The sequence below is a fragment of the Anabrus simplex genome, chromosome 13 (genome assembly GCF_040414725.1).
Source record: "Anabrus simplex isolate iqAnaSimp1 chromosome 13, ASM4041472v1, whole genome shotgun sequence".
Classification (NCBI taxonomy): Eukaryota; Metazoa; Arthropoda; class Insecta; order Orthoptera; family Tettigoniidae; genus Anabrus; species Anabrus simplex.
In genome coordinates, this window is record NC_090277.1 from 100,210,116 (window position 1) to 100,225,213 (window position 15,098).

The 15,098-nt window shown below is 38.0% G+C and overlaps 1 protein-coding gene across 2 annotated transcripts in view; it reads right to left on the minus strand.

Annotated features, from left to right (window-relative positions):
- Positions 1-4,258: 4,258 nt before the first annotated feature.
- The window catches only part of mRpS9 (mitochondrial ribosomal protein S9), a 207,129-nt gene continuing 196,289 nt past the window's right edge, over positions 4,259-15,098 (minus strand). The window contains exons 9-10 of one of the 2 annotated variants that reach the window (XM_067157001.2): positions 7,036-7,198; positions 4,259-4,404 (exon numbers count right to left, since the gene is read on the minus strand). In XM_067157001.2, coding sequence (XP_067013102.2) covers positions 4,313-4,404; positions 7,036-7,198 — 255 coding nt within the window. In that variant the 3' untranslated portion in view covers positions 4,259-4,312. Of the gene's footprint in view, positions 4,405-7,035; positions 7,199-15,098 lie in introns of those variants that run through there. The other variant, XM_067157002.2, reaches the window with a different exon arrangement.

Here is a 15,098-nt window from a genome sequence, read left to right on the forward strand (position 1 = left end):
TAAATTTGTAGAGTGTTTAGTGTTACAAAGAAAACCGTAAATAAACATTATGGCCTTCTCATCAATACGAATTCGTCATAATCATCATCCTTTAACCGTCTCCAGTCACCTGTGTGCGGTACTAGAGCGCTCTCCATGTTTGTCTATCCAGGTACATTTCTTCCTTCTAAACTTGGTGCCATTCCACTCCTCTTTCTTCCAGTTCCTTTTCTAGCCATTTTCTTGCTGTTCCCATTTGATCCACTCTTTTTACGTGGCCATACCATTTGAGTGTTGATGTTCTTACATTTTCACTTAGCGACTGCTTTACTCGTGTATTATGACGGATCTCTTTAATCTGCACCTTATCTCACCTGTATCCAGGCGTGATAAGATACAGCAGTTGAAAATACTTTGGCGTTGCTGTACTGTATATCATGGCCTGCTAGCAGCGAGTGTTCAGCGACTGATGATCTGTCCGCTTGTCCCAGCCGGCTATGTCTGTTATGCTCTTTCAGTCAAGTGGCGATGCTGTGTTTTGTAGTGTCTGTAGTCTAGTGTGTTTATCTTTCAATATTTTGAGTGTATTGGTTTTGTATTTTAAACCTTGTATTGTAATATGCAACTCTCTCATGTCTTCTTTAAGTTCTGTGATCCATCTAATATTATTTCTCTTACTCTTCCATAATTTTTCTATTATTTTTCTGCTGATTCTATTTTCTGGTGACCGTATTAGATGGCCTAAGAATGATATTCGTTTCTTTATCATTGTGCAAGTCACAGGTTCCATTTCTTTATAAACTGTCTCAGTGGAAGCTAGTCTCCAGACTGTGTTTACTTGATAATTTTTATTTATTTATTTATTTTTTTTGCTAGGGGCTTTACGTCGCACCGACACAGATAGGTCTTATGGCGACGATGGGATAGGAAAGGCCTAGGAGTTAGAAGGAAGCGACCGTGGCCTTAATTAAGGTACAGCCCCAGCATTTGCCTGGTGTGAAAATGGGAAACCACGGAAAACCATCTTCAGGGCTGCCGATAGTGGGATTCGAACCTACTATCTCCCGGATGCAAGCTCACAGCCGTGCGTCTCTACGCGCACGGCCAACTCGCCCGGTAATTTTTATTTAAACAGGTCCTCACTATCCTCCTTTCTAACTTGAGTACTCTATCTATTGCAACTGTGTTTGTTGTTTTGAATAATGTTTCACTTGCATATGTTATTTGTGGCTGGGTGACTGTTAGGTAGTGTTTCAATTTAGTTGCAATTGAGAGACACTTTTCATTATGTGTATTCTTGGTAACATGCTGTGCTGTCACCAGTTTATCTATTCTATTTTGCCATGCTGGTTTGTCGTTCAGGTTATATGTGATCACTTCATCTGAATATTTAAATTTTTCTACAATTCTTATTTCTTGGTCTCCCAGCTTAATTTTGTTTGTAAGTAGAAGCTGAGTTAGCATAATTTCTGTTTATTTCAAACAAAATTTTCAAACCAATATTTTGAGCTATTTCCTGTAAAGATTTTATTTGTTGTTTTGTTTCCTGAATATCATTGGCCAGCAAATCCTAGACAGTTCAAATGTATGTTTATCCTTCTGGGTTCCAATTTTTATATTTTTTGAGTTGTTCTTGTACCATTCCCTCATAATGTACTCTGGTGCACAGTTAAAAAGAAGAGGTGACAATCCATCACCCTGTCTTAAACCAGTTGTTACCAAGAACAGTTCAGAAAGTTCTCCTCTGAACCTAATTTTAGAAATCATATTAGTTAGAGTAAGTTCAATCAATTTGATTTGCTTTGGGTGAAGTCCAAAATGTCTTAAAATTTTTAATAATGATGGTCTGTGGATGGAGTCGTAAGCTTTCTTGAAATCTATAAATATTATTGAAAGGGGGCTTGTTTTGTTTTCTGTAATATATATAGGGCCCACCTGCATTGCATACCCTACAGGTCCTAATGTTATGCCCCTCATGGCACTTGTCTTTAGCAGACCTAAGTAGTTCCTGGATTTTCTTTGTTGGTCTATATATGGTTTCTACCCACTGGGACTCCAGTAACTGCCCTATTTTGTCAGTTATCTTCGCAATATATGGCAGAAAGGTTTTAGCTGCTGGGCGCACCTCTTCTTTCTCCCTGGTTGATGATGCTTGTTGTTTAAAGGGGCCTAATATCTAGGTTATTATTATTATTATTATTATTATTATTATTATTATTATTATTATTATTATTATTATTATTAATATAATATTAATAATAATATTATGTATGTTGTATGTTGGGTATTTAGCCCGAAGGCTGGTTTGATCTTCCACAGCTCCGCCAACAGCTGTCATAGATGGCCTAGCCGTCACTGAAGAGGCATACTAGGGAAATGAGGAGTGAGGTAGTTTCCCGTTGCTTTCCTCACTGAGCCAGAAGTTGCTATTACATATCAGTCTGCCAAGCCCACTGAAATGCATGCACCAACTGACCCTATGAGCAACATTTTCACACCATTCATAACAGGGACTGGCTGCATAAGGAATGGTATTACCAGCATCGCTCATACCTCAGTCACTTTCATAATGTCAAAGCCAAGGATGAGATTGAGACAGGGCAATGAAAGTAACAAATTTATTCTAGCCCACACCAGAAGACATAGTGCACTGTAAACACTACATCTCGCCAGCAAAGGAATAATAATAATAATAATAATAATAATAATAATAATAATAATAATAATAATAATAATAATGGCATGGGGCCGCTGGAGAGGCCTGGTGCAGGTTTTTTTCCGACTTGACGCTGTATAGAATTGATTATTTTCACCATGTTGGTAAATCCTGTCCATATTGACTTATATTCAAATTTCTATAGAACAATTTCCCGCCTTGTCAATACTTTACATATTTTATAATTACCGTACATGTTTCGAAAGCTAACTACTCTTTTCTTCAACGGTGCCAAAACATCAATTAATCTTTGGACTTGGTACATTGGTACAAATATACTTATAAACAGAACAATTATATATAAATGAAATTGTTATAGTATTTCTTTGTGTTTCAACTCTACTTACCTACTCTGTCATTTATTACAAACTTTAAAATATAAATTTTCAAATCATAAATGAATAAAATCTATTTAAATCTGCTCTTCTCCTGGAACTTATGTCCTTATTTACATCTAAAAGAGAAATAAAATGTTTCTTTGTGTCTAAATTTACTTTTACTGTACTTTGTCATTTAGTAAAACACTTTAAAATAGAACAATTTTAAATTCGTAAAAATAAATAAATAAATACATAAATAAATAAGTAAATAAATAAATAACACCTATTAAGTTAGTCACTATGTTGAACCTAAAATATTTTCTACCGAGCTCGACACCTGCAGTCGCTTAAGTGCGGCCAGTATCCAGTATTCGGGAGATAGTAGGTTCGAACCCCACTGTCAGCAGCCCTGAAAATGTTTTTCCGTGGTTTCCCATTTTAGCACCAGGCAAATGATGGGGCTGTACCTTAATTAAGGCCATGGCCGCTTCCTTCCCACTCCTAGCCCTTCCCTGTCCCATCGTCGCCATAAGACCTATCTGTGTCGGTGCGACGTAAAGCAACTAGCAAAAAGAAAATATATATATATTTTCTGCTCTCTTCTTGTAAATTTCTCCTTTCCTTTAGTCTGCTATATTTCTTAAACCTCTCACATAAATCGGAATTTCCTCCTCTTAATCCCGTTCGGCCATGCTAACCATTTTAACCACCCAATTCCTTTAAAATAAACAACCAACAAACCAACTTGAGGGTAATTTTTACGAAAAAGACGAAAACTCAGATGACCGGGGAATTTTATTTTACTTACTTCAGTTTCAACTAAATTTATCCACAAATTAAAATGATGGGTATATTTGTATCAATGTACGAATTCCAAAAATTAATTCATGTTTTGGCACTACTGAAGAAGAGAGAAGTTAGCTCTCGAAACATGTACGGTAATTAAGTATAATAAAATATGTAAAGTATTGACAAGACGGGAAAGTGTTCTATAGAAAATGACGCTGTATAGGCGACCTGCACAGCTGTAAGGACTGGACCATACTTAAGATGAAATCTAATGCTGAAAACATCACAAACACCCAGCCATGAAAGTTAAAATCCCCAAGCCGCCTGGGAATCGAACCCTGGACCTGGACTTCTAGGTCATTGGCCAGAATATATGACTTGATTTTACTAATCTTTTAATGATGGGAAATTCACCAAGGATTTTTGGTTTGCTATTGATAAATAACAACAGAAATATCTGCACAATTATGACAGACTGTATTTATCTAATTCTGCAATTACATTGGGATTATCTCTTCTTCCAGGTGAACTTCTTGCGGGCTCCAGCTTGTCCAGGCTTCTTCCTCTCTCTCTTGCGGTAGTCGCGTGTCAAAAGACCAGCTAGAACAAATAAGCAGTCAAATACAGTAACTAGCAACAAAAAAAGTCAGTGATGGGAAGAGTACAAGAAAAAAGTGATTGGGCTCGATTACAGTTCCTTGAGAAATCTTTCAATTACAAATTACTTTTTTGTAAAAGTAATTGGTTAAATCACAATTACTTTACAGAATGTTAGTCATAAGGAAATCACTTTTTTTTTCTTTTCGCTTACAGCTGGAATTATACAAAAGTTTGCAAGGATAAAAAAAAATATTACTTCTTGTTCTTGTCAGTTTCAGCCACTTTGGGGTACGAAAGATCAATCAGTGGTTAGCGAGTCGTGTTTTCCTGTCCTCCCAGTACTTTTTCATCCTTTCAAATCTTGCCTTCCTCACTTCTTCAGAGATTCTGTACAGTCGTTCGGGCTTCACCCTATCCTGAAACCACTTTATTTTATCTTTGGTTATTTTCTTTACAGATCCATCTGCAAGCATTTCTTCTGTAATTTGGAACACTCATAGGTCCTTCTCAGTTTTCTTAAACCAGTTTGGCTTGGTTTTCCTACTGCGGAAATAGTCGAAGATTCTTTTAGTTATCCTTTTCAGATCTATTTTTAGGACGTAGCCATAGAAGTCAATTCTCCTTTTCCTTATTGTGTCGGCAATCCTTTCTGTTTTCCTATACAGGGTTCCATTGCTGATGTGTGAAAGTTCGTTATTATGGAATTTGGGGCCAAGAATTTTTCGTAGTATATTACTTCATTTTGTGGTTTTTAATATACAAGCATTAATGCCCGGTTTCTGGAACATAAGATATCGAACCTATAGCGGTATCGAATGGTTAACTTGTGTTTTGGTGTTGTACAAACGTAAGATACATTTACCAGTTTGGTGTTTTGGTGTTGTACAAACATAAGATACATTTACCAGTTTGATAAATCGTCTGCTAACTTAAGAGGGCCCTGAACCTTGTTAACCTGGTGGGTGCATGCGCAGTACTTCAGTATCGGCAGCTAATAATGTGTTTGTTAAAATTTCCTATGGCTTTCTCATCATCTTCCGACGAAGAAATTATAGAAATGATCATCTAGAATGACCATGATTAAATCTTTTTTCCTAGTTGCTTTACGTCGCACCGACACAGATAGGTCTTATGGCGACGATGTGATAGGGAAGGGCTACGACTGGGAAGGAAGCAGCCATAGCCTTAATTAAGGTACAGCCCCAGCATTCGCCTGGTGTGAAAATTGGGAAACCACGGAAAACCATCTTCAGGGCTGCCGACAGTGGGGTTCGAACCCACTATTTCCCGGATGCAAGCTCAGGATTATATCATCGTTGGCCCAATGATCTAATGAAGTATAGTGAAAATGAATTCAAAGATAGATTCAGGCTATACAAATATACTATCATACGTTTGGTTGAGGTTACAGGTGACAAATAATTCTCCAATGTCCCCTGTTGATCAAATATTAATTACGATACCCTTTAATACTACTGGGTCTTATCAGATTTGTATCTGCTTTCGTGTCCATAAAAGCACTGGTACCAGTACCTTAGTATAACAGATAATTACACATTTATCGTAGTAGGCCTACTTGCATTGGCATTGAGCATATACTTTTATCGCAGGATGGTTTTTAATTACCAATATTTGCAGTTAGGGGTGCGTAACTGTGAGCTTGCATCCGGGAGATAGTGGGTTCGAACCTCACTGTCGGCAGCCCTGAAGACGGTTTTCCGTGGTTTCTCATTTTCACACCAGGCAAATGCTGGGGCTGTATCTTAATTAAGGCCACAGCCGCTTCCTTCCAACTCCTAGCTCTCTGTAGGTGGGCTTTCCTTTTGCCAAAATTTCCTGATGTAATTGAGAGCCATAGTGAAAAGCAGTGGGGATAATCTGTTACCTTGTTTGAGGCCAGTTTTTATTGTAAAAGCTTTTGAGATCTCTCCCCTGAACTTTATCTTGGAATATGTGGTGGTTAAAGTTAATATGATTTGTATTAATTTAGGATTCTTAAAAGTCTATGGGTACTATCATATATTTTTTTTTAAATATGGCACAACGGCCCCAAAGGGCCATGGTCTACCAAGCGACTGCTGCTCAGCCCGAAGGTGTCGTGTGGTTAGCACAACAAATCGTCTCGGCCGTTATTCTCGACTTCCTAGACCGAGGATACTAGCACATACTTTTTTGAAATCAATGACTGAGGTAGAGAGCTGTTTATTTCTGCAATTGTAATATTCCATTATTAGTTTCAGACTGAAAATTTGGTCCAGGCAGCTTCTGTATGGGCAAATATCTCCTTGATATTCTCCAAGTTGTGGTTCCAGAGTGTTTTGATCCTGCTAAATTATGTGAGAGAAAATTTTGTAAGTGCAGTTCAGAAGGGTTAATCCTCTGTAATTACCAGGGTTGGTTTGACCATCTCCTTTTTAAAATAATGGATGGATTAATTCCTATGATCCAGAATTTTCTCCATGATCCACACTTTTACTAGATGTTGATGAAGACCTATGATTGCAGGTTTACCCGGGTTTTTTTTCCAGATTTATGCAAAGACTACCTCTTTGCCGCATGCCTTGTAATGTTTTAAGTTCTTTAAAATAACCCTTTCATAGTAAAATAACAAATTAAAGAAAATGCTTATACCTAGCCTCATCCTCTCCAACATCTGCTCATCCACAAAGCTGCGCAAGCAACTGGCTATTCCCCATCTGATGGCACCGGCTTGTCCCGAGAACCCTCCAGAATGAACGCTGGCTTCCACATCTACCTTGTCCAAAAGGCCTGTGAAGATCAGGGGAAAAAGCACCTGCAACAAACAGAATACCACCACATTACACAAAGACTTTTAATTCCATGACACAGAAGAGGCAAGAAGCTTATATGTAACCAAAACTGTTTTATAAGATAAAACTAAATCCAGCAGCTACTGGTTCTTAAAATAGAGAAACCAAACAAGTTTTCAGTGCTTATCATGGGTAGGTTAAAATTTGGTATGAAGTAATTTATGAAAAACTAGCTAAACTACCTGTTCTTCGTACGGATTTACGAACAATCAATCATCAATGATTTGCATTTAGGGTGTCGACCAAGAGACAGATTCCCTATCAATTGTTTACCTAGCATTTTCTTAAACGTTTTCGAAGAACTTGGAAATTTATTGAACATTTTTCTTGATATCGTATTCCAATCCCTTACTCCTCGCCCTATAAATGATGATTTGCCCCAATTCGTCCTCTTGAATTCCAACTTTATCTTCATATTATGATCTATCTTGCTTTTAAAAGCTCCCCTCAAAACTTATTTGTCTACTAATACTCCGTGCCACCTCTCCACTGACAGCTCCAAACATACCGCTTACATTACATTAAATCAATAAAAGTTAACTTCCACCTGTTTGATACTATATATTTGCTTTAAGTTAATTAATTGTAGTACAGTACATGTTTTGTTCCTCGGGAACATCTTCAGCTACATAACATTGCCTAGGTGACAGTACAAAGAATTTTTTTCTCAAAAAAAAACATCTTTAAAAGTATCTTAATTAATTTTAAAAAAGATTTTAAAAAATAATTAAAATACGTGAGGAGGGTTGAGTGGGGCAGTGAAATGGGAAGGGAAAATGGATCTACTTATGTTCAAACGTAACTTAAAACAATTTCTATTCACTTGAACAGATGTAAAAAAATATTTTTAGTATCCAGCTCTTTTGTTCATCTGTAATGTGTTTTCGAGTTGTTTATTATTTAAAAAGTTTTTGAAAATGAAACTTTTCTTGTTGATGTTCCATTTTAATTAAAAAACTGCTCTCTTCAGCTGCTCTTTTCCAAAGTGAGTATTGTAATTGGATTTAATTTTATGAAAATGGGTCTCTTGAATTTGCTTTATTACGGGATCCTCTGAAGCTGATCGCTGTCTTATTGTTGTTGTTGTTGTTGTTGTTGTTATGAAAAAAACTTTCCGAAAATCTTGGTATGTGAAGCTGATTTCTTGCAATACCACACAGTCGAGCATCTCGTCGCCTTACTCCCAAGTTTTCCCCATTCCAAAGTTTGCAACATTTTTGTAACACAACTCTTTTGTCGGAAATCCCCAAGAACAAATAGAGCTGCTTTCCTTTGTATCTTTACCAGTTCTTGGATCAAGTAGTCCTGGTGCAGGTCTCATACACTGGAACCATACTCTAGTTGGAGTCTTACCAGACACATATACGCTCCCTCCTTTACATCCTTACTACGACCCCTAAATACTCTCATAACCATGTGAGGAGATCTGTAACCTTTCTTTACAACCTCATTAATGTGATTCCCCAATGAAGATCGTTCCTTGTATTATTATCACCTCGATACTTACAATGTTCTCCGTAAGCTACCATCACCCCATCAATACAGTAATTAAAATGGAGAGCACTTTTCCTCTTAGTGAAGCTTACAACTTGACTTTTCATCACTTTTACCATTATACCATTAAAGATTTATGTGGTTAAATTAAGGTGGCCTGCAAGTATATGTGTATCTTATAAAATGCTCTTGTAGACTATATTTACAACCTTCTCATTGACTACATAAATATATGTAAAGCTGGCTGTGACAGAAGGAATGGTTCTCTAGATAACGATGTAAACTGAAATGGGAATAACTCACTAAATATGAATCCTATGCCTACACAATATTAAAAGATAGTAACATGGAATATGCATAAAATACGATGATGATGATGAAAATGGCTGAATAAACACATTACAGCCATGATGAATATAAGAACAAGTGTGACGAGTCCTCTAGTTCAAGCACGCCCCGCCAGGCAACGCTCAAGCGGGCAAGCTCCACAGTACCGATCAGGTCGTCTTAGGAATAATAGAATAGAATATATTTATTTATCACCGACAGGATGTCCCAATTACAGATGATGTAATAGAAAATAAAATAAATAAAATAAAAAATAAATTAAATAATATACCCTACATACAAATATACATATATATACAAACAGATATAAATCTTCACATGTTTTCTACAGATTATTTACATAATTTACAAAATTATCACATTCCATCCTTGAGAAGAACTTTCTGAATTGCAGTGGAAGGGTGGTGAAAAATGTCGAGTGACCCTTCCAACTGATTTATCGTCCTAAAGGCTTTCATGAGCCAAGAATTCTCATGTGCAACCGTCCTACATTTGGGCAGGTGGAATGTACATTTCTGCCTTGTTCGTCTGCTTGAAACATGAAGTAGGATCAAACCCAGTATAGCCGGACAGTCCATTTTACTCTTCAAGCATTTAATCGCTAACATTGCGTTCGCATATTTTCGGCGCATTGCCAGCGTATTCATTCCAAGAATGTTTACAAATTCTTCATACCTGCTTGAAGAGAGTGGCATGCCCAGGAATACGAAACTAATCCACTTCATGAACCTTATCTGTACTTTCTCGAGATGGTGTATGTGGCCTTTCTGATACGGGAGCCACACCTCACAGGCATACTCGAGACAGGGTCTCACCAGGGAACTAAACAGTGATTTTACACATGCAATATTACTGAAATCTTTACAATTCCTTTTGACAAACCCCAGGAGAGGGAACACATTACTCCATAACAGGTGAGTATTTACACTGTCTTAAAAAAAATATATATATAAAAAAAAAAATGAGATATTACAGTACGCCAGGATACAATGAAAAAAATTTTACATGGAAATAAGAGGTACGGCCTTCATCACATGTTGCGGAAAGCACAGACTACTGGATTGTACAGATACAGATAAATAGCACATAACTCCCAGCATATTAAAACAAAAACCCAAGAACTATTTGAAGGTAATTCTCTACTTACCAACTCAATTTGTCTGTTACTGGACTTTCCAAAGCTTGCGCGAGGATTTGGTGGCAAATTAGGAAAAGTGTGAGGCACTGCTCCTGGACGTAATTTCCATCTCACACGAGAGATATCCACTTTTTCACAATTCACTATATAAAATTATCTGATTTTACTATCAAATCATCAGAGAAATGAACACGACAAATTCTACTATTACGCGTTAACTCAGTATCCTTCCGTGCAATAGGTCTGACCCATTTTTCAAATTGATTTCTACCGTTTGGGAGTGAAAAAAATAATATATCATCAACTTCTCTACCATAGCCTGACTTACAGGCAAACACAAAACAGTATGGCATGGTGAATTATTAAATTAATCAAGCCATATAAGATACTGCTTGAAATACACAACACACAATAAACTGAGTTTAGGAACTGAAAGCAAAGAAAATTCAACTTATTAACTGAAATATCTCCCAGAGTAATGTCTCCCGAATTTTTCTACACCCAGCTTGCTGGAACTACTGTAGGACGTGTTGGATATAAATGCTTGCAGTGGCGGGACCATTAACTACCATGCTACAATGGCTGAGTCCTCACACTTGGTCTCAAATTTGTCATGCTACAGCCCACAGCAGTTCTTAAATATTGATAAGCATGCTTAGCACTCTCAACAGTACAACTGTAGCCTGCAAACGCTTTCCATAGAATGGCACGCTCATTCTTTATTTGGCCTGTTAACAAACAAACGACTTGCAAACCATCCATTTCATGGTCCGTATCGATAAATGAATCAATAAATCAAGCAGAGAAATTGTTCCACCTAATCGATACTTTTCATTTTGCCCTTGGCAAATTTAATTTACGAGTATCACACTTTTAGTTTAGATTCACTAAACATCATCAGCTATACTTTTTTCTAGTTTAGGTAGAAATTCATAAAACTACCATACAGATACATATTATTCCACGTGAATCTTAAAGCAATCTCTAACATATGGGGGCCGTTCAATACATAATGTAACACATTTTATTTCTTGACTAATTTTGGCTTAAAACAACCGGAATTTTGTTTGGGACATCTTTAAATATTCCCGCTTCGTCTCGTAGAGTTTCACTAATTTCCGATAGGTGGCAGCGTTATAACTAGCCTTCAAAATGGCATCTGTAATGGAGGTGCATACCAAACAGAGAGCAGTTATTGAGTTTCTTTTAGCAGAAAACCAGGGTGTCACAGATATTCACAGACGCTTGCAGAATGTGTACGGAGACCTGGCAGTGGACAAAAGTACGGCGAATCGTTGGGGGAAGCGTGTTTCATTATCACAACAACGGTGAGCAAACTTCAGTGAACAGTTCTTCCTCATCCACTTTACAGCCCGGATCTCACGCCTTCTGACTTTCATCTGTTTGGTCCAATGAAGGATGCACTCCGTGGGAAGCACTACGTGGATGATGGGGAATTTATCGATGCAGCACGACGATCGCTCCAATATCGACCAGACGAGTGGTACCGTGCAGGCATACAGGCCTTCACATTACGGTGGTATAAGGCCGTAGCATTGCACGGAGATTATGTTGAAAAGTAGGGTATTGTAGCAAACAGACTTGGGAATAACATGGTGTATTTGAATCCTCAATAAAACCAACCTGATTTTAGAAAAAAAGAAGTGTTGCGTTATATATTGAACTCCCTTCATGTAAAAAAAATTAAAGTTTGAACCTTTGAAGACGTGGGATGTACGAGGGGTGGGCAAGGGGGCACCGGGAGGTTTTCTTATAATGTAAATATAGAGCTATGGAACTAAGTGAGGCCACAGAGTGAGTTACGAATAGAGGATTGTGGAGGCATTTAGTAAATTCACGGAGGCTTGCAGACTGCATGCTGAAAGGCATGACAGTTTATAATTTTTAAAAAATATTAAAAACAACTCTTTTTCAGGCCTTTACAATTGTTAAATTACCAGCATTTCGCACCAGTGTAGCAGTGAGCTCAACGGTTGGATTGCTACACCTTTCCAAGATGCTGGCGGCTGGGGAGCTGCTGAGACATCACTGCAATCCTCCTATGTAGAACAATGCAGTGACGTTGCACTAGGGGAAGTATGTAGCTCAACTTGTATAAATGCGTGCCTTTGGCTTTCACATCAAAAATTAAGTTCCCAAAAGAAAACCATAATTTAATTTCAATGATTGCAAATCTTAAAAACATTCAAGCTATTTACTTCTTCCAGGTTCAACCAAGTTGTTGTTTTCTGTCCACTGTGTACAATTTGCAGATGTTTCAAATACATTGCAGTATTCTTTGTCAAGACGACTAAAATAACTCTACTCGATACGAGGTAACCACTCTCCCAGCTGCTAATTGACTATGAGTTAGTTATTGTGCTGGCCTTTAAATAGCCTTATATCTCTCTGGGTGTAGTAAGCCCCGTGCGGCTTCATGAGAATTCTGGAACATATGTGTCACAGCCAGGCAGCTGCGAATCGCTGGTGCTGTTACGTAACTTTAGGTTCATCCTGTATGTTCATGTTGTGACCTGCATATTTTTATCTATGTATAATAAGCTTGCAAGAATTACTGATTTTCTATCTTTCCTGTACATTCATTAATTTTGATACCCTCTTGGATTTTTCTTTTGAGGTTCCAGGGAATAGCTACAGAAAACGGAGGGCAACAGTGGAGGTAACACCGAGGAATTTCACATTATAGACATGATATAGGCTTTGGGCTTATGCCGTCTCAAGAAAATAAGGTGAAATTCTTTACATTACATTTCGTGGAGAACTTTGATCAGCATCTTCAGAAGAAAACCTCAACTGTTCATGAGGAAGACTTCTACAAGAATGAAAGTTGAATCCTCAAGCGTAATTTCACCATCATTTTCCTCTTCCCAATGAACATGGCTGTTTGCAACACCACTAGGAAGATTTCCTTTTACGCTGAGAAGATTTTCAAAGTATTCTTTCCACCTCTCCAGTGATTCCCTGGGATCAATGAGTTCACATGAATTATCCAAAACACTATTAATTTCCTTTTTCCCTCTCTTCCTAACAATCTTTATTACTGTCCAGAAAGGTTTCCTTGCTGCTTGACCTAGTCTATTCAGGTGATTGCCAAAATCTTCCCAAGACTTCTTTTTGGATTCAACAACTATTTACTTCACTCTGTTCCTTTCATCTACGTACAATTTCATGTCTGCTTCAGCCCTTGCTTGGAGCCATTTCTGATACATCTTCTTTTTATGTTTACAAGCTGCTCTCATTTCATCATTCAACCAAGATGTTTGCTTTTTCCCTTCTTTACATACAGTTGATCCAAGGCATTCCCTTGCTATTTCTACTACATCATCCCTGTATACCACCCAATCTCTTCCTACAATCTTTAATTTTACTGATTGCAAATCTTAATAACATTCAAGCTATTTAGTTCTTCCAGGTTGATCTATGTTGTGTAATACATTGAGTGCAGAATCTTCTTGCACTTCTCTATTACACAAAAATGCTATTAAACTTTGTTACATTTCGGTACTAATCTACAAGTTACTCGGTTGGAGGCAGGTCACTGGAATCCTCTGTGACCACAGAATACCCACCCATCAGAAGGCCAAGTTCTAAAGGAGTCTTGTACGCCCAGTCGCCCTTTATGGCTCCGAATGTTGTCCTGTCACCGTTAAACACAAGCAGGTTCTGCACGTCACAGAAATGTGCGTCCTCTGATGGATGCTGGGCCTCGCGAAACTACACCAGATCACAAATGAAGGTGTGGCACTGATACAAGATAAAATATGAGAGGCTCGTTTGCGTTGGTATGGCCACATTACACATAGTAATGAAGAATCTGTAGTGAGAAGGATGCATTCTCTGTTGTCGACCCGAGAAATGCTGGCTTGATTGGCTGAAGGACAATGTGAAACTCCTCGGTGTTCATCTCCACTGTTGGCCTCCATCGGCAGAAGCGGTGATTAGCTTGTAAAAATGCAGACTCTGCACCTAGGGACAATCGCTAGGAAGATGATGACTCACTTTTATGGAATTAACATTAACGTGCTTTGGTGCATCCAACACTGGTAATCACAACTTCCTGACCACACAGAGTTGATAATGCTGCTGTGCAGAAGTTTTGTGTTGCTGTGCAGTGCAAGTCAACCTAGGAAAGTATCCTGAGAGATGTAAATTTATATTTTGAACGCTGAAAAATAATATACAGTAAATACATGGGAATATTTTAAAATTTCAAACAACTTCCAAAGACAGAATGCTACAACAATGAACGAATCTTCCTGTGTGACATGCGGTGATTGTTGGAATTTTTTAATGAGTTGTTGTTTCAAGCAATATGAATTATTATTGTTGTTCTTTGAGTCATCAGTCATTTCTACATATCTGCTGCATTTTACATCTACTCTAATCTGCTACCATTCTTACCGTCTACACATCCATCAAAAACCAACTGAACAAGACTTGGATGTCTTGCAATGTGTCCTATCATTCTATCTCTTCTTCTCGCCAAATTAAGCCAAATCGATCTCCTCTAACCAATTTGATTCAGTATCTCTTCATTCGTGATTCGATCTATCATCTCACCTGCAGCTTGCTTTGCTAGTTGCTTTACGTCGCACCGACACAGATAGGTCTTATGGCAACGATGAGACAGGGAAGGGCTAGGAGTGGGAAGGAAGCGGCCGTGGCCTTAATTAAGGTACAGCCCCAGCATTTGCCTAGTGTGAAAATGGGAAACCACGGAAAACCATTTTCAGGGCTGCCGACAGTGGGGTTCGAACCTACTATCTCCCGAATACTGGATACTGGCCGCATTTAAGCGACTGCAGCTATCGAGCTCGGTCTCACCTGCAGCATTCTTCTGTAACAACACATTTCAAAAGCTT